General features: G+C 38.5%; 1 protein-coding gene across 1 annotated transcript; it reads left to right on the forward strand.

Annotated features, from left to right (window-relative positions):
- On the forward strand, positions 1-20,894 carry COQ2 (coenzyme Q2, polyprenyltransferase). The gene is made up of 7 exons (XM_074324104.1): positions 1-309; positions 8,963-9,129; positions 13,160-13,281; positions 14,604-14,689; positions 16,097-16,230; positions 18,230-18,418; positions 20,224-20,894. Exons 1-7 carry the CDS (start codon positions 18-20, stop codon positions 20,386-20,388), a joined length of 1,155 nt encoding a protein of 384 aa, XP_074180205.1. The 5' UTR covers positions 1-17; the 3' UTR covers positions 20,389-20,894.
- The last annotated feature ends 1,662 nt before the right edge of the window (positions 20,895-22,556 follow it).

The following is a 22,556-nucleotide window of genomic DNA, read 5'->3' on the forward strand; positions in this document are numbered from 1 at the left end:
TAACCTGACGCCCTGGAATGACGTCAGGCCCCACGAGGCCACGCCTCCCAAGCGCCATGCTGAGCTTGGGCGGCGTGGGGCTCGCGCGGGGCCTGCGGGTCGTGACGCAGGCATGGCTGCGGGGCTCCGGCGGCCGCTCCCTGGCCCTCGCGCGCGCGGCTGGCGCGCCCCGCACGGGGGACTGGCGGCCCTCGGCGGGACAGGGGCCACGCTGGCGTCGGCTCAGCCTATCGGCCGCGGCGGTCGTGAACTCGGCGCCCCGCCCTCTGCAACCCTACCTGCGCCTCATGCGGTTGGACAAGCCCATCGGTGAGTGCGGGCGCGCCGCGCGGGGGGTCCGGGAGGCTGCGAGCGTAAAGGAAATGGAGCCCAAAAGCCGGAGCTCCAGGCGCCGTTTACTCTTGAGACACCCGGACCCGACGATCGCGGAAGTGACCTGCTTGCCTTCACGTCCCTCGGAATCCTGAGCGCTTGAGCCAGGCAAAATATGCTCTCCACAATCCTTGTCCAAGTAGTGAATCGAGCAGAAGTTCTGTGCTTGTGTATCTGCATCTGCACAGATTTACAGTATTGGAGCACTTCCACATTCATAATGTTTGAGCCTTCCCCTAATCCTGTAAGGCTCCCACAGCAAATAAGACAATAAAGACGCGGAGGGAATCAAGAGTCTTGGGCAGAGCCAGACCAGATGAACCTAGTGTTTTGATGCTGAATTCCAGCTCTTTGCCTTGCACCACTCATACCACAAAGAAAGGTTTAATTCATTTGAATGCAACACATATGGACTGCCTATCAGCTCGTAATTGCCTCCTGAGGATTTCCCTGACCTTCCTATTTATTTTTTAAAAGATTTTTATTAAAAATATAGATAACATATTTATATGTGTTACATCTGTGTTGGTTTCAGATGTACATTTGAATGTTATGCAACATTTATATACCTAAAGAAGTAATCACCATGATAAGTCCAGCAACCATCTGACACCGTATCACACTATCACAATATTGTTGACTGTATTCCCTATGCTGTATATTATTAATACACCCCCATGACTTATTTGTTCTATACCTGGACATTTGGATCTTTTATTCCCCTTCACCTCACCCCCAATTTAAAAAAAAATTTTCAATTACAGTTGACATTTAATGTTATATTAATTTCAGGTGTACAACATAGTGGTGAGACATTTATATAATTTCAGAAGTAGTACCCCTGAGTAGTCTAGTACCCACCTGGTACTATACATAGTTATTACCATATTATTGACTATATTCCTTATGTTATACCCTACATCCCCATGACTACTGTGTAACAACCAATTTGTACTTCTTAATCCCTTCCTCTTTTTCACCCCCCCCCCCACTACCCCTCCATCTGGCAACCATCAAAATGTTCTCTATATCTATGAGTTTGTTTCTTTGTCTATTTTATTCTTTAGATTCCACATATAAACGAAATCGCATTGCATCTGCCTGACATACTTCACTCAGCACAATACCCTTCAGGTCCATCCATCCCCCCACAGATGGCAAGAACCCATTCCCTTACATGGCCGAGCAATATTTCATTGTATATATGTATCACCTTCTCTTTATCCATTTATCCATCGATGGACACCCAGGCTGCTTCCATATCTTGGCCATTGTAAACAATGCTGCAATGAACATATGGAAGCACATGTCCCCTCACATTACCGTGTTTCCCTGAAAATAAGACATAGCCAGACCATCAGCTCTAATGCGTCTTCTGGAGCAAATATTGAAATAAGAGCCAGTATATTATATTATACCGGGTCTTATATTAATTTTTGCTCCAAAGGACACATTAGAGCTGATGGTCCGGCTAAGTCTTATTTTCAGGGAAACATGGTAGCATTTTGGGTTTCTTCGGGTAAACACCCAGAAGTGGGATTACTGGGTTCTTTTTTGTCTCTTATTATAGCCTTTGTTTTAAATTCTATTTTGTCTGGTATAAACATTGCTACCCCAGCTTTTATTTTTCATTTCCATTTTCATGAAATGTGTGTCTTTCAATCTGAAATGAGTCTCTTGTAGGCAGCATATGTAAGTGTTCTTTTTTTTAATCCATTCAGCCACCTTATGTCTTTCATTTGGAGCATTTAATCGATTTACTTTAGAGTAATTGTTAATTGATATGTAGTTATTGCCATTTTATTTTTCATATTTGTTATCTTTTTTTTGTTTTTGTTTTCTTGGTTGTTGGTTTTTTTGTGTTGTTGTTTTTTTGTCTTTAAGATGTCCCTTGAACATTCCTTGTAATACTGGTTTGATATTGGTGAACTCCTTATGCTATTTCTTGTCTGGGAAGCTCTTTATCTGTCCTTCAATTTTTTTTTAAAAATAAATTTTATTGGGGAGTATTGGGGGACAGTGTGTTGCTCCAGGGCCGATCATCTCCAAGTTGTTGTCCTTCAATCTAGTTGTGGAGGGTGCAGCTCAGCTCCAAGTTCAGTTGCCATTTTCAGTCTTTATTTTCAGGGGGCACAGCCCACCATCCCATGAAAGAATTGAACCAGCATCCTTGTTGAGAGCTTGCGCTCTAACCAACTGAGCCATCTGACCGCCTCTTCTGGAAGCTCAGCGACAGCTCATTGTCTACTGGCCCATGTGGGAATCGAACCAGCAACCCTGTTGTTCAGAGCTTGCGCTCTAAGCAACTGAGAAGTCATGCCACCCTTTGTCCTTCAATTTTAAATGATAGCTTTGCTGGGTAGAGTAATCTTGGTTGTAGGTTCTTGCTTTTCATCTCTTTGAATATTTCATGGCAATCCCTTCTGACCTGCAAAGTTTCTGTTGAGAAATCAGCTGACAATCTTATGGGAGATTCCTTATAAGTAATTAGTTGCCTTTCTCTTGCTGCTTTTAGGATTCTCTCTTTGTCTTTACCCTTTGCCATTTTAATTATGATGCATCTTGGTGTGCGCCTGTTTGGTTCATCTAGTTCAAGTCTCTGCACTTCCTGGGCTTGTGTGTCCATTTCCTTTGCCAGGTTTTCAGTTATTATTTCTTCAAATAGATTCTCAATCCCTTGCTTTCTCTCTTCTCCTTCTGGTTCCCCTATAATACGAATGCTGTTGCACTTGATGTTGTCCCAGAGGTCCCTTAAGTGATCCTCGTTTTTTAAAAATTGTTTTTTTCCTTTTGCTGTCCTGCTACCTTGTCTTCCAAATTGCTGATTTGAGCCTCTGCTTCATCTAGTCTGCTGGTGATTCCTTCTAGTGCATTCTTTACTTCAGTTATTGTATTCTTCACTTCTGACTGGTTCTTTTTTATGGTTTCTCTGTCTTTTTATGCTTGCTATCCCTGTTGAAGTTCTCACTAAGTTCCTTGAGCATCCCTATAACCATTCTTTTGAACTCTGTGTCTAGTAGGTTGCTTGCCTCAATTTTAGTTCTTTTTTTGGAGTTTTCTCCTGTTCTCTCGTTTGGGAAACATTTCTTTGTTTTCTCATTTTGTCTGTTTCTCTGGTTTGTTTCTGTGTATTAGGTAGAACTGCTATGTCTCCCAGTCTTGACTGCGTGGTCTTACGTAGTAGGTGCCCTGTGGGCCCAGTGTCAGTTCTCCCTGGTTACCTGCTGTGGGTGCTCCAGGAGTGTCCCTTGTGTGGGTTGTGTGTACCCTCCTGTTACATTGAGCCTGGATTGGTATTAGCACATCAGTGGGTGGGATTGACCCTCGGGCTGACTGGCTGTGGGTTTGGCCACATCCACAGCGTACAGGCTACTGTGTGGCGATCTTACCCCACTGAGCAGGATTCACCCCAGCAGGCTCTGGTGCTTGTTGAGACTGCTCTTTAGGTGTGCTGCTTGTGGGGCTAATTGGGTGGTGCTCTGCTTTGATGTGAAACCTCCAAGTTTGTTGGTTCTGGGACTTCTTGGGAGGGGCTCTGGTGCAGACCCAGGTCACCCACTGCCTGTGACCAGTCAGGGACTACCTGAAGGAGCTACAAAGTGAATGAACCATGGTTGATCTCTGCCTGTGCTAAACCTGGAGGTGCGTGGGAGAGGCCACACTGTGAACCAAGTACGGCTGCCTCCAGTACCACACCTGGGGTACCTCTGCAAAAAGCCAGGATACCCTTAGGTCTCCTGCCACCTACCTGCTTCCTTAAGTTTCAGCCACTGATAAAGCCTCGTGCAGTACGTGAAATGGGTTAGGCAGGGTCTCACGAAGTTACCATTGTAGGACTAGTTGTGATTACCAGGATAATGCAGATCCTAGTTTGGTGCCAGTGTGGAGCATGGAGCTACTCAGCAAAAGTCTCAGAGCACACTGAGGCCAGTTGCTGCCCATTTCGGGCCTACAGACCCCTGATAGTTGTCCATGAAAGAGTGCGATACGGGCTGTCTGCTCGCTGAAAAAGTGCCTCTTAGCATTGGGTGAGTTGGGTGGGGCAGGTCCCAAGGAGTTACCAGGGTGGAGTGAGTGTTGCTTATCAGAGCGATTTAAAATCAGATTTGGCCATGGTCATGGAAGAAGGGCTCAACGCAGATCGGTTGTACCGACCACATGAGAGGAGGACCCCACACAGGGAAAATGGCAGCTATCCCTCCAATCCTCGCCTCAAGCCATACAACTCAGTCTCTTCCCATATGTCTCTGATGTCCCTCTGCGTCCCTGTCCCTCCACCAGAGCCCAGGGTGAGTGCCTCTGAGCAAGTGAGTCTGTGCGCAGGACCCTTAAGAGGGCATCTGGGTTTCCCACAGCCTACCATCCCTTCCAGATGATCAGATTCCCCACTGTTTTTCACAGCCAGATGTTGTGCGGGCTCCTCTTCTTGGCACCAGTACTCTGGGCTGGAGAGCCTCATGTGGGGCTGGGACCCCTTGCTCCTCCAGGGGAAACCTGTGACCAAGATAACCTTCCAGATTCTCAACCACCACATGGCAGTTTGGGGCCGGCCTGTTTCCATGTCTCCGCCCCTTCTATCACTCTTGATGTGGCTTCTTCTTCATATCCTTAGTTATAAAACTTCTGTTAATCTAGACTTCAGATGGTTTTCCAGTTTGATTGTTCTATAATTTAGTTGTAATTTTAATGTGTTCATGGGAGGAGACAAAATCACAGTGTTTATCTACTCTACCATCTTTGATCCTCCCCTCTGACCTTCCTATTTAAAATATCACCTACCACCTCGCTTCTATCCCTTCACTGCCCCCATTTTTCTTCATAGTACTTTCTACTAACTAACTTTATGCATTTATTGTTAATTGACTTCTCCAATACAATATTATAAGTTCCACATATATGGGATTTTTCTACCTAGTGCCTAGAACAGAGCCTGACAGTAGTACTGAGTGAATTAATAAATTACCACAACATCGCCTAGCCTTGGGGATAGAAAGAGGTATGGAAGCTCCCTGCTCTCCCTTGAGCACAAAACTAGATTCCCAGTCTAGTTGAAAAAGTTGATATAATACAGATAGTACAGCAGAAAAGAGAGTAATTACTGTGAATCTTAATTGCTGGAAAAAGTCAAGAAAAAAGTGTACCTCAAAGACAAGTAGATTTTTTGCAGAGGAGGGACGAGATCTTGATTGGTGGGGGAAATATTTTTGCAGAGACCTGAAGGTGGAGTGTTAGAACACTTAAAAATCTGAGCTGATCTGGAACCCCACGTGCATGTAGCAAATAGTGGGAGTCCGGCCTGGTTAAGAACGACTTCAGAAGGATGGACAATGGCAAAAGAGGGGTGGAGGCTGAATTCCAGGTAATCCAGATGGTGACATTTGCCACTGCAGTATATGAAAATGCATTGAAATGCATAGATACATTTTCTCCACCTTTTCCCAGCCAAGGCCCCAAATTAGGCCTTGTTTTTGGTATTCTAGGCTTATGCACTACCTGTTTGGGATTAGAGCACCAAGAGTTTGTAACGATCAAGAATTAAAGTATAAAAGCAAAATAAATAGTAGGAACAGCCCTGCCATCATGAACCATTGCATTTTGGGGCAAGATACAAGTTGATAGGCATAAATTTCCAAGCCCAGTTCTAATCTGAAGCCTAACTATCATTATGTTCTTGGGGTCTGTGTCATGGAGCTGCAGTGTAGGCTTCCGGGTATCGAAGACAGATCAATAGCTGCTGTTATTCCCATTTCCATAAACCTCTGGCTTCTCCTTTAGTGGCTAGACCACCCCATCACATAAGAGGCTATAAAGGAGTTTTACATAAAGCTGGAGCCAGACCTCCTGGGTTTGAATCTTCACTTTGCCCATTTGAGAGACCTCAACTAAGTTATTCATTTCTCATCTATAAAATTAAGATACTAACAATACTGCCTTTATAAGGTTACCATGAGAATTCATTAATATATGTCAAGTCTTTAGAACAGTGCCTGACATAAGTGCTCAAGAATGTTAGCCAATATTACTTGAGAAGTGGAAATTGGAGAAGATTGGGTAATAGTTACTATGTACCGTGTTTCCCCGAAAATAAGACCTAGCCAGACAATCAGCTCTAATGCATCTTTTGGAGCAAAAATTAATATAAGACCTGGTCTTATTTTACTATAATATAAGACCCTGTCTTATATATAATATAACATAACATAACATAACACATTAACATAACATAACATAACATAGTATAGTATAATGTAATATAATACAATATAATGCCAGGTCTTATATTAATTTTTGCTCCAAAATACGCATTAGAGCTGATTGTCCAGCTAGGTCTTATTTTCAGGGAAACAGGGTGTGTTAAAAGATAACAGCCTGTGTCCTTTGGTTCTTACTGAGGTGATGATTGAAGGATTTTTAAGGCAATTCATTAATAGTTCTGTGTTACAGTTCATCAAACATTTTTTGAGCCCCTGTGTATGCCAGGAGCAATAAATTGACAGTAGTACAATCCAGGTTTGATATTTCTTTATTTAAATTCTTTTGCGGGATAATTTTATGTTCATTGTTTTACTTTGTTGAAGTTTAATCTTGTTATCTTCATAAATCAAAGTGTGTTTTATTGTTTTTCAGCATGAATTACATACAACTTCTTTCAAATGGGCCATGAACTATTATTTCAGGAAGTTTCAGCAGGTGGCACTCTTTCCATTAAATTGGTGGTGTAATTTTTATTTTACTGAATTTATGGGTGATTATGTTGTCTTAAAGATAATGTGTAATTAGTGACTGACTCTTAGACTCCATTTATCCAGGTTCTTTGGTCTGCCCATCACCTATCAAAACTTGATAATTGTCTTTAATCTCCCAGAGAGTTTTCCCTTTTTCTATAGTAAACATTTCTTTCTAAAACCTATCTGTATCCTCACCACCTCTGCATCTTTCTTCATGGAATAAAATACAATGAAAGTGTCATAGGGGAGACAAAAAAATGTTGCTAAGAGTCAGAAGGGCAAAAGAACAATAAGAATTTAGGGGTATGTGGAGATTTAGGTGTGCAGAGTGATATGATAGCATTGGCCTTCAGACAGACTAGAGCCAGAATGCCTGGATTTCAATTCCAGCTTTGCCACGTTTTGCCTGTGTGGCCTTGGGCATATTACTTTCCCTATGCTTCAGTTTCTGTATTTGTTAAATGTGTATAATAAAAATAGTGTCTATATCATAGATTTGTGGTGAGAATCAAAAGTGTTATATGACAACACCTGGCATACAGTGAGCACTAGGTATTTATTGTTATTGTTTTTGTTTTCATCATCACCAATATCATCTTCTCATAGCAACTCTGAAAGGTACATATTCTTTCCCCTCATTCATAGATGAGGAAGAATGAACTTTAAAGTTTAATGTACTTTAGCATCTGGCAGATACTAAATGGAAACATGTTCCAATCGACAGCAGCATATTGTGCCAGAAAGCACTGAGCTTATACAAAGACTACAGCAGGGGAGCCCCTGAAACAAGGGACGATATTCACGTAACTTTTATTACAGTATATTGTTATAATGTTCTATTTTATTATTAGTGATTGTTTTTAATTTTTTACTATGCCTAATTTATAAATTAAACTTCATCATAGGTATGTATGTCTACATAGGGAAAAACATAGATATAGGATTCAGTGCTATCCATGGTTTCAGGCATCCACTGGGGGACTTGGAACGTATCCCTGGTAGATAAGGGAGGACTACTGTATTTGGTTTTAGTTTAATTCATCTAGTTTATGGGCTAAGTGCTTAATTCATCTAGTTTAAGAACTAATCCCATTTGTGTGTATAGTTGTAAAATATTAAAAAAACAGTGCACTAGTAATCTCCCTACCCCAAAACCATTTTATTGTATTATATTAATAACAGTAAAGAAAGTTTTACTATTTTGAGCAGGTAATACATGCATATGATACAAAATTCAGAAGGTACAAAAGTGTAGAGTGAAAACTAAGTCTCCCACCCTTCTCTCCCAGCCAACCAGTTACCCTCCCCCAAAGACAGCTATTATCAGTTTCTAATATAGCCTTCCCAACATGGTCTATGAACATACTAACATTCAAATGTATGTGTTTTATATGTGTGTGTGCGTGGGCACACACACACACACACCAAATTTTCAGGTTCTCTTCCTTAAGGGTTGGGCCATTTTATAACTTCATCAGAAATACAAGAAAGTATCCCACTTTCCAGGTGTGTTGTCAGACTTTGGGTTTTGCCAGTCTAATGGGTGAAAAATGTTAACTCAGTGTGTATTTCAGTCAGTTATCTTTTCATATGTATAAGAGCCATTCATATTTCTTTCTGTGAAGTTCTATCATGCTTTTTGTCCTTTTTTCAGTTGGACTACTTATTGATCTCTCTTCAGTTTCTAAGAACCCTACATAATACGGAGAATAATCCTTTGTGAGGAGTTGCAAATTTATTGTCTCAGTTTTGTGATGTGTTTTTAACTTTGTGTTTTTTAATTCTTTGGGATGCGGTTAAACAAATGAAAACAGTTAACTAACTTAAATTTGTACCTTTTCTGTCTTTTTATTTTTGCTTAGGAACCTGGCTGCTGTATCTGCCGTGTACCTGGAGCATTGGTTTGGCAGCTGAACCAGGCTGTTTTCCAGATTGGTACATGCTATCCCTCTTTGGCACTGGAGCTGTTCTGATGCGTGGAGCAGGCTGTACTATTAACGACATGTGGGACCGGGATTACGATAAAAAGGTAGTTTTGTCCTGGAAAGGACCAGAGAGGCTCCGCTCAATTCTGCAGAGTAACGTGGTGCCATTACTTTTGAATGCCACATCAAGCAACAGGATCATTTAGTGTCCTCACTGCAATCCAGCATGAGCAGTGCCCATATCAGTTGAACATCTGGTGTTACAAAGTGCAGTGTACTTCCTTTCTCGACACAAGAGCGGCCGTGGGGGCAAGGTGTGTACTTCATTTTTACAAAATGAATTAAGGTTTAGAAGGCTGCTGTAAGGATGTTAGGAGTGAAGGTAAAAAGTCCATCTGAACCTTTGAGTGTCTAAAAGAACTGTCATCCCTTCCTTTGAGATAGATGTTGGAGCCATACTGTTCATATGTAAATCAAATCTTAATTTAGATGAACCAACGCAGCCCTATTAGCATTTGCTATAATTATTTCTTCAAAAAACATAATTATATCCTTTTTTCTGCTTTAAAAAAACCACTTGTTTATTCTGAAAAATTCATACAGTACAGAAATAGAAAGGAGAAAGAAAGTGCAAGCCCTCCTTATCTCCTCCCCCAACCCTGGAAGAAAACTCCAGTTAAAGTTTGATACATATTCCTCTGGATTACTTTCTATGCATATTCTAACACGTGTATAATTACTTCTTTGTTCCTCAACAGACCATTATTTTCTCAAGGGAAAGGTCCATCTTGTTTGCCTTTTATCCTAGCAGCCATGCAATAACAAGTACAAGATCATTAAGTACTTGAGTGAATAATCAAGTAAACTTTCAATTTAAAAGAAACGCATGGTAAATTATATAAAATAAATAATCTTACATGTACACTGATATAAAGTTAATATTCATTTTTAGTTTGTCTTTCATGTAAGTCTAAAGTTTCCTTAAACAAGGTACACCTAAAATGATTTTTAGTTTATAGAACAGTATCACAATATGTTTTTTAATTCAAATATGTTTTTTAATTCAATATGTTTTTTAATTCAAATAAATAACACATTTATTGAATACTTGCTGTGTGTGAGACACCGTGATAGGTTCTCGGATTTCATGGGTGAAAGAACATTCTGACCTCACAGTTTAGTCGTTATAACACAGCAGCACTATTGTATGGTGTCCACGAGGGGACTTACTGAAGACCACTTGCCTTAGCTTACGGGAGCAGCTCAGAGAGGACTTTCGGGGGTGACCTTTGAACTGTTTCAGAATAGGATAGCAAGAAAAGGGTGTGCTGGAGGGTGAAGGTACAGAGGTATGCTATGGCTTTGAGATAAAGTATATTATGCTTGACCACCTGAACCCTGAGATTTGCTTATGGCTGCAGAATAGGATAGTGGCAGAGTGGCAGGAACTGCATGGAGAAGCCTCTCTGTGCCCCACTGACCCAGTGGGGATGCCTTGATCCGTGCCGGGAGATGCATACTTTTTTGATTTGGGGGTTCACACATCTGGTTGGTATTTCATTCTGCATCACAATGTGAATGAGGCTTCTGGTATATATCATTTCAAAATAATTCTTGAACATGTTTGGAGCAGCTAATATCCAAATACTAGTTGTCATATTGTACTGTAGTTTTGCAATATGTTACCCTTGGGGGAACTTGATGAAGGGTGCATGGGATCTCTATGTTTTTTAAAATACAGAGATTTGAAAAAATGACTGCATGTGAATCCAGTTACCTCAAAAGAAAAAGTTTAATTCAATAATATATTCAAACCAACAAACTTTTTCCACTTTTTTAATTAACAAAATATGGCCATTTTAGTTACCTCTTAAGTGATTTTTTTTCCCTAGATAAAAGGGAACTGATTATATATCTTACATCTTCCCCATTCTACTTTCCCTTGATTAGAAGACTCTAGATTCTATATTGACTTACAACACAGTACATAAGTGAGTGTTTTATAGCTATTGAGGTGGTTTTGCTAACGTGAATTTTAAAATGTTACGTGCATCTCTTTTAAAGGATGAGTTAAAAAACTTGGCCAAATGGTAATGCTTACCTCACAGTTTCTTAAAGGCTATATATCGTTAAGGATATGTTTCTGGCTCAAGATTTTAAGTGGGTTGCTATTAGGGTATCTGAGTTAAGCAAGTTCTGTTGATGTATATAATCTAGCCATGTGATAAACATTAGGTCCATAAAACATTGAAATAATCTCAATGCACAGGTATTAATGATTTGGTTTTGTAAGCTGTGAGCATTCTGGTTTCATAAAAACGACATGGAATATGTTTGATCATCATGTTACATGATTTTTAGTGTTTTGATGGAGTGCCTGTTTATTTTCATCTTTCAAATTTAGCTAGGCAAGTATTACTGTACTGAAGGGGCAGTGTGGTCTTGTGGTTAGTCGTGTGGTTAGTGGAACACGACTGACTTGCTACGGTGCTACCTGTGACTTTGGAAAGTTATTGAACAAATAAATGTTATTTGTTCACATAAGTTTCCTAAGGCTTAGAAGTAGCAAGACCTTGTGAGTGGTTAAAAGACAGGGGTATGATGATTCAATGATACGATGTGATGCCTCGTTTATAGCTCTTAGAATAGTGAGTGGCACATTGTAAACACTCAGCTACTAATTGGAATAATCACAACATCCTGAAACCCATATAAGAACCCATATAAGAATATTATTTCCAATTAAAATTACAGGAACCAAGTCCAGGACAGAAGATCCAGTCTGGCACTTTAACCAGGATAAATCATTATAGTTTGACAAGCTGATTTATTGCAGAGTAAAGCATGCTATAAATAGGGTCAGCAAAATTTTTTTGTAGAGAGTCAGGTAATAAATATTTTAGGCTTTGTGGGCCGTACCGTCTTTGTTACAACTGCTTGACTCTGTTGGAGTGTGAAAGCAGCCATACACAATATGTAAACAAATAATGTGTCTCTTTTTCAATAAAACTTTATTTTTGGACACTGAAATTTGAATTGCATACTATTTTCATGTGTCACATTTTCTTAAAATTTGTTTTCAACCATCTGAAAAAGTGAAAACCAGTTTTAGCTCACAGGCCGTACAAAAACAGGCAGTAGGCTAGATTTGGTCCACAGACCATTGTTTGCTAACCCTTGATATAAATCATACAAAAATATGCTATATTAAATATAAATAATATTTGTTGCATACCTATATGCTTCAGAAACTGCATTTACTCTATGCGGTAGGTGCTATTATTACCTCTCTTTGTTCTTTTTCTCCTTCTCTCCTTCGCTCCTTTAATAGGTAAGCAACCTAAGCCCAAGAGAGGTTAGTAATTTGCCAAAATTCCCAAAGCTAGTAAGTGATGGGATTGGATTCAAATTTTGGGGGGTTCTCTGATCCCAGATCCTGAGTTCTTTACTTTTAACAATGTTGAAAATTCTTTATTTGTGGTTGAGTTTAGAATAATCACATTTCATAATCTCTTGGAAGGAAAAGAACAAATTAATATATATTATTTGTTCACACAATTGCTCTGTCTGTTCATATTCTTACAGTGTGTTTGCCCTTTATATTTGGGTACAGCTAATATAAAATAACAGACCCATTCCTAAATACCCTGGCAGAAGCTCTCCCACTCTCCCACTTTCAAACCCAGGTAATCTGTCTCCTTTCTTTCTCCACATCTGATTTCTGATTGCAGTGCTGAGACAGTCATGAGGTTATCAGCCTTATTGAACATGCACTGCAATTTTCTCTTTCCTGAGAATACTCATTATTATTGTCTCTCTTTTCTCTATGGAAATTGAACATAATACTGGCTAAACTGAGTAGTTAAATAACTAGATGAGGAAGTTGCTTTGTTTTGTTTGGAGATGGGGATGGGAGATGGAAGTAAAGGGGGATGAGTGGTGGGAATTTTTAGTTCTTTTCAAAGCTATTTTAAATATCAAGTTTTGATTCTTGGCAGTACTTTCCAATGTTGATTTCACCTTTTATTCATAATTCTGCCTTAATGCTTACCATGGGCCAGTCTCCTGAGGGAATGTTTAAGTAAATAGTTGAGACATTACACGACACTAAGGTATCTGTTTTTATGTGTTAAGGTTGCAAGAACAGCAAGTCGCCCAATAGCTGCTGGAGACATTTCAACTTTTCAATCCTTTGTTTTCCTTGGGGGACAGCTGACCTTGGCGCTGAGTATTCTTCTGTGTCTGAATTACTACAGGTACAGTAAATGTGTTTTTCATAATCACATATAAAATCTCTCCTTTGAAGTGGAAGAAGAAAGAATAAAATAAAATTGAAGTACCTTTATCACAAAGTTGTTTATTGGCTGCCTGTCAAGCATCTATAAATTAGCAAGTGTAAGTCACCACACATTGTAAAATCAAGAATGCTTTCAGCTAAAGGAATTAAGAGCTCAGCATTTAATTTATTCGGTACTTGCCCTGCATATTCCTCAGGGACACAAGGCACTTCATAGGTTTTCTAGATGCATGAGTGAATGTGTGTGTATAGACCTGTATGTTTAATTTTACTCACCCTGATAGTATCTCTGAAGTACATAGAAGCAGAAGTGATTATATTGCAAAAAGAGGAACCGATCTTTCCCAGAGTCATGTTCCTAATCCATGACAGAATAAAAAGTGAAAGAACTCATTCCTGTGTCTCTTAAACAGAGACAGAATTAAACTTCTGTGCATCAGACGGCTGATTACAAAGTGCTTCAATAAGACAAAAAAGAGGAGGAAGTCAGCAAATAAGCATTCCTTTATAGAGACTAGACTTAATTGTATATGTTGCCCTGCTAGCATCGGTCGTATGAACACTTTGGAAGGTTATTCCTGGAAGGGTGGTGTTAGGTGAGCTTTGAGGAACATCTTAAGTTATCATCCTTTCATAGAGGCTTATCCTCTTCTAGAAAATAATACCCTGTTGTACAACTAGGGAGCGATAGCTTGACTCGAATTCTCTGTCAGGACGTCTCAGTTTACTAGCTGTCTTAATGTTTGAGCACAGAATTTAGAGAGGCAGTAGCATATGGTGGGTAATAAGTTGGTCTCTGCCTTAGGTTTGAATCCTGGGTGCCGACTACTGACTCAGTGTATGACAGTTGGCAAATTACTTAATCTCTCTGTGCTTTAGTTTTCTCATCTGCAAAAAACAAGTAGAATAAAACCAACCTCTTAAGGTTCTGGTGGTGATAATAATGAGTTAATATATATAAAGCAGTTAGAGCAGTGCCTAATCCATGAAAGCACTATATGTGTTGGCTATTGTTATTTTGTTTGGTTGTTTTATAATACTTAAAATATAAATGTACACTTGAAACCTATGTAATTTTACTAACCAGTGTCACCCCAATAAATTTAATAACTATTTTTTAATCACCCTTTATCCTAATCAAAGTCCAGGAAGAGAAATTTACGTAACAAACAATGTAATTTTAAGATAAATCATTTTCCCAATTAGTGTTACTATTGTTGTCTTAGTTATTTGTAATCTAAAAATGCTATTAATCTTTTTAATGGTTTTTCTTGATTTCAGTATAGCTCTAGGAGCAGCATCCCTACTTCTTGTCATCACCTACCCACTAATGAAAAGAATTACATACTGGCCTCAATTAGTCTTGGGTGAGTTTGAAATAACTATAAGTATTTCTTTTGATTCATACACATTGTATATATGTATGATATTATATCTGAAACTATACCTTCAGATATAATATATGTATATATAATGTGTCGGAGATAAAATGTCAAGTCAGTCATAAAATTTTCCAAACCAAGAATAGATTTTCATGTTTTAAAAGACAATTAGAGGAAGATGGGTAAGTAGGTAAGTCAATCTATTGCAAAAATATTTACTAGTATTTTCTATTCTATTCCTAGATTAATTTAAGAGTGTTCCTAGAACTAGTCTAGTTCTTTGAACTATTTTTTTTCCAGTAAATAAAAGAACCAAAAGACACTCCAAGAATCAATGTGAGTCTTACTTGGAAAATTGTGGTCAAATATTTACCTTTTTTATAAGATTCTCTCACTCAATGTTATGTTTCTTTTTATTATTTAAAAAATATAGGACATTATATTCTCAACTGACTTGGGAATCTTTTGGTAAAAGGAGGATATGCGTTTCCTATCTTAAGATAATATTAAGAAAGCTGGATACTCGTATTTACTTCAAATATTTATTGGACACCTGACTTGTACTTTGTGTCAGGAATTGCAGTAGGTACTAAGAAAATAAAAGTGATGACTAAAATACATTTACCATCTTGAAGGAACTAGAGAAGAAGACAGTAGATAAACAGGCCATTCCAGGGCATTGTACTGGCCTGCATGCGTGCTGTGTGAACACAAAGGAGAGGCCCTTCGTCAGTTGAGAGATTCTGAGTGGAAATTGGCAACATAGGAGGAGAAAAAGGGTTTCTGAGAAAAGACGTTTGGGACCCACTGAGTTTGAGGTACTTGAGGGACTTGCAGGTAGAGATGTCCACCAGACAGTTCATTGTCTAGTCCGAAGCTTAAGGAAGTGATCAGGCTTGTACATAGAGATTTAGTTAGGAGTTGATAGCGTGTAGATGTTTACAGTTCTCAGAGAGGATGGGCTTATGGAATAAATAAGGATTCCTGTCTATCCTCTTGTTTCTGTAGCTTACAGGGGAAGTGGAGTGATAATGGAAAGATCACAGGATTTTGACTTAGGTCTAAGTTCAGTCCCCAGCATCTGCCATTTATGGGCTGTGCCAGGCATCATACTAAGTAAGATAAACGTTCTCATGAAACTGATTAGGGTTTCTATCAGCTGTATTATTTTAATTGTTAATTAACCTCTCTAAACTTGTTTTTGTTTTTCTAAAGTGTAGCTAATAACTACCACAGAGAGCTGAGAGAATTTAAGGAAGAAATGTATTAGAAAAGAGCTTACACAGAGCCTAATATACAGAAACACTTAATACATGCTGATGCCCCTCTCCTTCCCTTTGGAATTTGAAGTACAGCTAGACTTTTCCTCTCTTCCTGTTTTACTCATTGTAGGGTTGACTTTTAATTGGGGAGCATTACTTGGATGGTCTGCTATCAAGGGCTCCTGTGATCCATCTGTTTGCCTGCCTCTTTATTTTTCTGGAATTATGTGGACTCTAATATATGATACTATCTATGCCCATCAGGTAAAGAAATATCAACTTTTTTCTTAACTTTGGTTTAGTTGTTTTTTTAAAAAACTTTAAGAACCTAATTAAAGGGAAAGTGTTTTTTTTCTAAAAAGAAAATGATTCACACTTCCATGGCACCAGCAAAATACTTCTCTGTCATGTGTACATATATTTGCCAAAGAGATAAACTCATTTATTTTATTTACAATAATTTAAATAATATTTACTATATGCCAGGTATTGTTTTAAATACCTTACAAATACTAATTTAATCCTCATAACAACCTGCAAGGAAGGTACTTTTATTATCCTCATTTTACAGATGAGGAAACATATAGAGAAGTAGTTTGTCCATGTCACACAATTAGTGGATGGCAGAGCTGAGATTTGAACCCAGACAGTTTGCAGAGTCAGTGCTTTTAACCGCTACCCTCTCCTGCCCTTTTGTCAATGCCGCTAATCATTGTACTAGGCAGCTTTTACTACCTAGTGTAGATAATATACATTTTCCCTTATTTTTACCTATTTTTTGTCATTATATCTTTAAGACTGTACAGTAGTCCATTGATTTAATATGCCATAATTTTTTTTAAGTTAACAATTTGTCTATTTTGGCCATTTCAGTTGTTTCTGAGTTTCCGCAATTATAAATAACATTCTAATTACTAATGTTTTAATGACTATGAACTTTCCGAGTAAATTTTTAGGAGTGGTGTTACTAAGTTACTAAGGATATAAACATTTTTATAGCTTTCAATATTGCCTTTTTTTTATGTTTAATAAAAAAATCCTTTTTTGCTTTTCTTAGTTTATTCTTAATTTTCCTTTTATGGTTATGAACTTTGTAAAAAGGATTTTTTTCTCAATATTTTCTGAAATATAATTATGTATTCTCAATCCTTTACTTAAAGAATATGTCATAATTTAATGAAATTTTTTCTAATATTTCTTTCTGGATCTCATCCTGCTTTCTGTCATTAATCCCTTTCCACCACTACATTTGTATTATCGTGAAAAAGTTTGCCAGGTCTATAATAAGCCTGATTTCCTGAAGTGAAACTTGACTAGCAGTTTAGAAACTTGACTGACCCTACTTTCTGCAGTAAGCTCTGGAACCAGTGGTCAGGATAATGGTACTCTAATTAGATTAACTTCTTTAGTAAAACACCATGTTCTCATTGACACTTTTGTGGTCCACATAATTAAAGACACAGTTTGTACCCTCTAGGTGCTTGCAGTCTGAAAGGAAAAACATACACTCACCCCACACTCATTTTCACTTGGACTGGGGACTCCAAAAGATAGCTCTCTGCCTGCAAGTGGGTGCAGAGCTCAGCATGCAGCTCCTAATACCACAGGACCATAATTACAACAGTATATGGAAATGCTTACAAATAAAGTTGCTGGAGGAGACCAGTCAGCTAGATGTGAGTGTATCATCAAAACCTAACTCTACGTAAACAGGAAGGATTTGAGGGGAAGAGGCAAGGAAAAAAATTGAGCTAGAAGTAAAAGTGAATGGATATGGTTAGATAGTAAGTGACCATTTTCTACATCTGTGATTTTTGTCAAGATGGGAACTAAAATGTACGGGAAATTATTGAGATTTGAGAACTCTAGCAAGGAGGAGCTATGTGAAGAATTGGAGTTGAGTTTTACTTCTAATGTAGTAAAAGTATAGTTAAAAGTCATTGTAGAGTTATAAGAAATACAATGACTTGTAGAAATAGAGCTGGAAGATAATTTTAGCAGTAACATTTAACTTTGATTTGGCCTGCATATTCATTACAGATCAACACATGTTTCTGAGTTAACTGTCATCTTTCACAGTTCATGGTGTGTCTTTATGTTTCTATATCAATGTTCTTTAAAAGACAATTTCCTCTGGAATTAGATAGGGTTGATGATTGCACAACCTTCTGAATACACTAAAACCACCAAACTATATACTTCAAAATGGTAAATGTTATGGTATGTCAATAAAAGCAGGCAATTTCTTATTTTCTGACATTAGGACAAGAGAGATGATGCTCTGATTGGCATTAAGTCCACGGCACTGCTGTTCCGTGACAAGACCAAGCAGTGGCTGAGTGGCTTCAGTGTGGCGATGCTCGGGGCCCTGAGCCTGGTGGGAGTGAACAGTGGTCAGACCGCGCCCTACTACACGGCTCTGGCTGCTGTCGGAGCCCATCTGGCTCACCAGGTTCGACCCTCTTATTTTTCCCCTCATTTTTCTTGGTATAAATTATACTATTTAAACAAAGCGACCTCTGTGTTTCGTAGCAGGATACTTCTTCAAACAAACACTTGGCTTGTACTGCCTTGAACCAGCCCCTCCCCTGCCCCAATTTATCATCTAGAAGAGATAGTTGTATTATTTTAGAGAAGTAATGTAAAACTAAACAGATATTTTCTCCTCTGATTTTTCTAGAATTAGTTCTGATTTATGTCTGGAAAAATTTCAGTGGTATCTGAAGGTTGTGGGTTGAGCTGAATTACTCTGAAAGCAACTGATCAACACAGCTGTTTTAAAAATGTGGACTTCTAGTGATGATGGTTAGCAAACTAATTATTCATAGGTTTGGGTCCCACTCGCATAGAAACCAAGGCCAGATAAGTCATGAAATGGTACCATGTCAGTTCTGCCTAAATAGTAGGAAACTGTCAACACCCCAGCCCCCACAAGCTTATATTGGGAATCCACAATATTGATTTTTGTAAAATGAATGAACTAAATCTAATTTTAATTAAGTAGATTGCTTATAAATAGACAGTATTTTTGCATCGGTGTTACCATTATTTTATTTTATCAGAATTGAACAGATGTTAGTGAATCTGTATTTAGGTGTATTTTATACAGATTATTGCAAGCTATCAGTGTAAGCAAGACTTGCATCACGTGTGAAGGAAACTAAAATCCAATCTTCATAAAGTAAATCCCATACTGTATCACCTTCATTGTTTTCTTCAGTAGGAAAGCTAAAAGATATGAATTGGTGATTCTCCAGGATTCTCCAGATTTCATCATTTTCCTCCTCAGAATTTCTCAGCATCCCCTTTGATCATAGCTCAGTTCCATGAGGTTGTCCTCATCAGTTAATTATCTGGTCAGAATAAGCAATATTTAAGTACCTGGATATTATCAGAGAAAGGAAAAAATTAGGACCATCAAATACGGTAACAGATATTTGGAACCCACTTTATATTCACAAGTGCATTTGTGGTCCTCTCTCCAGTCCTCGGCACAGTATTTTAAGATGGACATAGCCTTCCAGTGTTTGAAAAGAAAGGAAATTATGATGATTTTAAGTGTACAGGCCATATAAGAAATAGTTGAATGCAGATGTGTAAGCCTAGGGAAGAGAAAGACGGGGGCATGAAACTGTCCTGGTATGTTTGCAGGACTACCATGGAGAAAACGGAGTATGTCCTAAGTCACCAGCTGCAAATCTAGGTCTCTAGATTCCCTTCTCTATGTGGGCACGATAGGAGGGAGGTTTACACATGTATGGAGGTATTTTGGGTTATCATGAAGAAACTGAGAGAGCTCAGTACAGGCGCTGAGTGGGTGAGGGCCAGGTATATTAAATATCTTTCAACGTACCAAACAGCCCTGCACAATGGAGTTGTCCTGCCCAAATGTGACTTGTTCTCCTTTGAGAAACACCACTCTGAAGAATAAAGCTAGAACTAGAAGGTAGGAGCTGTAGGGAGTAGATTTTAGATCTCAGTTAAAAGGAAGAGCTTTCTAAATAAAACTGAAAGTAGCTTGGGTTGCCTCTCAAAGCATTCATGCACCCCTCATGGGAAAGTTTTTAGGACACAGCTTAGCTGATACCCAGTGAGACATATGGTAGATTTTGTCTACATTGGGAAACCGTTTGGGGTACATTAAGGGCTTCCCATTGCTCAAAGTTCTATAACAGGGCTATTCTCAGTCTTAATGTGTTTACTGGTGATGCCGAAAGTCCATACTCGGTACTAATGCAGCATTGTGTTCTTTTACAGATTTTCAGTCTAGACATCCACAGACCTGAGGATTGTTGGGATAAATTTGCCTCCAACCGAACAATAGGACTAATGGTTTTTTTAGGGATTGTCCTCGGGAACTTGTGGAAGGAAAAGAAGGCAGATGAAACGAAGAAAAATATAGATAGTAAAATAGAAAATTAGCAAATGAAGTTTATCTAGGCATTTTTAATACAAACTTTTACAAAACACTCTCAGGTCTTGTTACCATATAATTAGATTTGAATAAGCAGTCTTACCATATGTTAAAGAATTAAGAACCAGAAGATGAAGAGTTATTTGCCTGGATTTTATCTCAAATATTTACTAGCAAAATTTTTCCCCTGTCACAGAAACCAGGGACTCTTCAGGATTTGAGATGATCTTGAATATTTAAATTGCTGCATTCTTCTCATTACAGTGCTTGTCTGTAGTTATGGGAACCGTATGCATTTTGGCACTTTAAAAGAAATCATGTGTATCTCATCTAAATGAATGTAGGAAAATGGATTCTTTTTTAGGAAAAAATAAAAGCTACTACAGAAAATGGGGGTTTATTGTGCTTTTTTGTGACCTGTACTCCCTGCCAGAAGCTGTAATTCAGAAAACCATTCTGTTTTTTATATTTTAGGAGAGTTTAAGTAAATAAAAAACTTCACCTGCTATACCCATACGGAATACTGTCGTTACCAACCCTCACATTTATTTGGGAAATCCAGGGTGTTCAGCCATAGTGACCAGAATGGGCAGGCAGTCACCAGAAACTAATTCCTATTTATTTCTTTTTTTATCTTATCTGCTTGTAATTCATAGGACAGTAGCATATTGATTAAGTGTGCTATTTCCTCCCTTGCCCCCTTCAGAATGTTCTCAGCACAGCAGCCAGAATGATTTTCTTACGACCTATGTAAGGCCATGTCATTCATCTGCTCAAAACCCTCCACGATCTTCCCAGGATATTCGGTACAAACTAAAAGTCCTACCACCTGCTAGGCCCTCCATGATCTGACCATTCTTCTTACAACCCTTTCCAGCCCCGCCGGCCTCACTGTCCCTCAACAGGTAGGACAGACTCTTACCCCAGGGCCTTTGCATTTACAGTTCCCTTTGCATTTACAGTTCCCTTTGCCTGGAATGCTGTGCTTCAGTTATGTCTTAGTCCTTTGCTGCAGGTCTTTTCGTAAATATTACCTTCTTGAGGAGGCTTCCTAGCCACTGTTTCTAAAATTTCATATACAAATACTACCTGTGCTTCCCATCCTCTTGCACTTTATTGTTTTTTTTTCTCTTCAGAACTTACCACTATTAATCTAAAATATATTTTACTTGATTTAAGTGGCTCTCATGGACAGTAGGGTGTAGGGAGGCAGTCATTTGTGTATGTGGGTTGTGAGCAACTCTAAACACTAAATTGCATAATGATGATGATGAGACAGCTGAAATAGAGCACTTACATATGCCAGGAACTGATAAAGGAAAATGTATTTAACTGTTGACTTAGTGACTACTGAGCCACTGAGCATGACTGTTTAGACTTAGGACAGGAGTAGCAGCAGTTATTCTACTAGTAGCAGCAGTGAGTTAAAGAGAAGAAATAGAAATGTATCCTACTTTTAGGGAGACATGGCTGTATTCTATTTTATCTAATTCCGACATAGCACCAAGAATAGATAAAATTTAAATCTATGGTAATTTCTGCTTTCTTACAAATGTCCTATATATTTTTTTTTCCTTTGGAAGAGATTTATTTAGCAAATTTACACAATTTTTCTAGAAAACGTAATAAAATATGGAATTTAAGCAGGTGGAGGGATATCTTCAACAACAAAAAAGAGTGAGGAAAACATTGGGCTTAGAATAGGGTTATGCCTCTTTTTAAATATTTTTTTAATTTTTTAGTTAAAGTTGACGGTATTATTAGTTTCAGGGGTACGACACAGTGATTACACATTTATGTATCTTACGAAGTGATCACCCCAATAGATCTAGTACCCATCTGACCATACATAGTTATTATAATATTATTGACTATATCCCCATGCTTTACTTTATATCCCTGTGACTATTTTGTAACTACCAATTTGGGCTTCTTAATCCCTTCATCTTTTTCACTCATCCCCCCGTGCCCCTCCCATCTGGCAATTATCAGTTTGTTCTCTGTATGAGTTTGTTTCATTTGTTTATTTTGTTCTTTAGAATCCACATGTAAGTGAAACCATGTGGTATTTGTCTTTGTCTTACTTCACTCAGCGTAATACCCTCTCGGTCCATCCATGTTGTTGCAGGTGGCAAGATTTCATTCTTTTTATGGTTGAATAATCTTCCATTGTATG

The sequence above is a fragment of the Rhinolophus sinicus genome, linkage group LG02 (assembly GCF_036562045.2).
Source record: "Rhinolophus sinicus isolate RSC01 linkage group LG02, ASM3656204v1, whole genome shotgun sequence".
Lineage (NCBI taxonomy): Eukaryota > Metazoa > Chordata > Mammalia > Chiroptera > Rhinolophidae > Rhinolophus > Rhinolophus sinicus.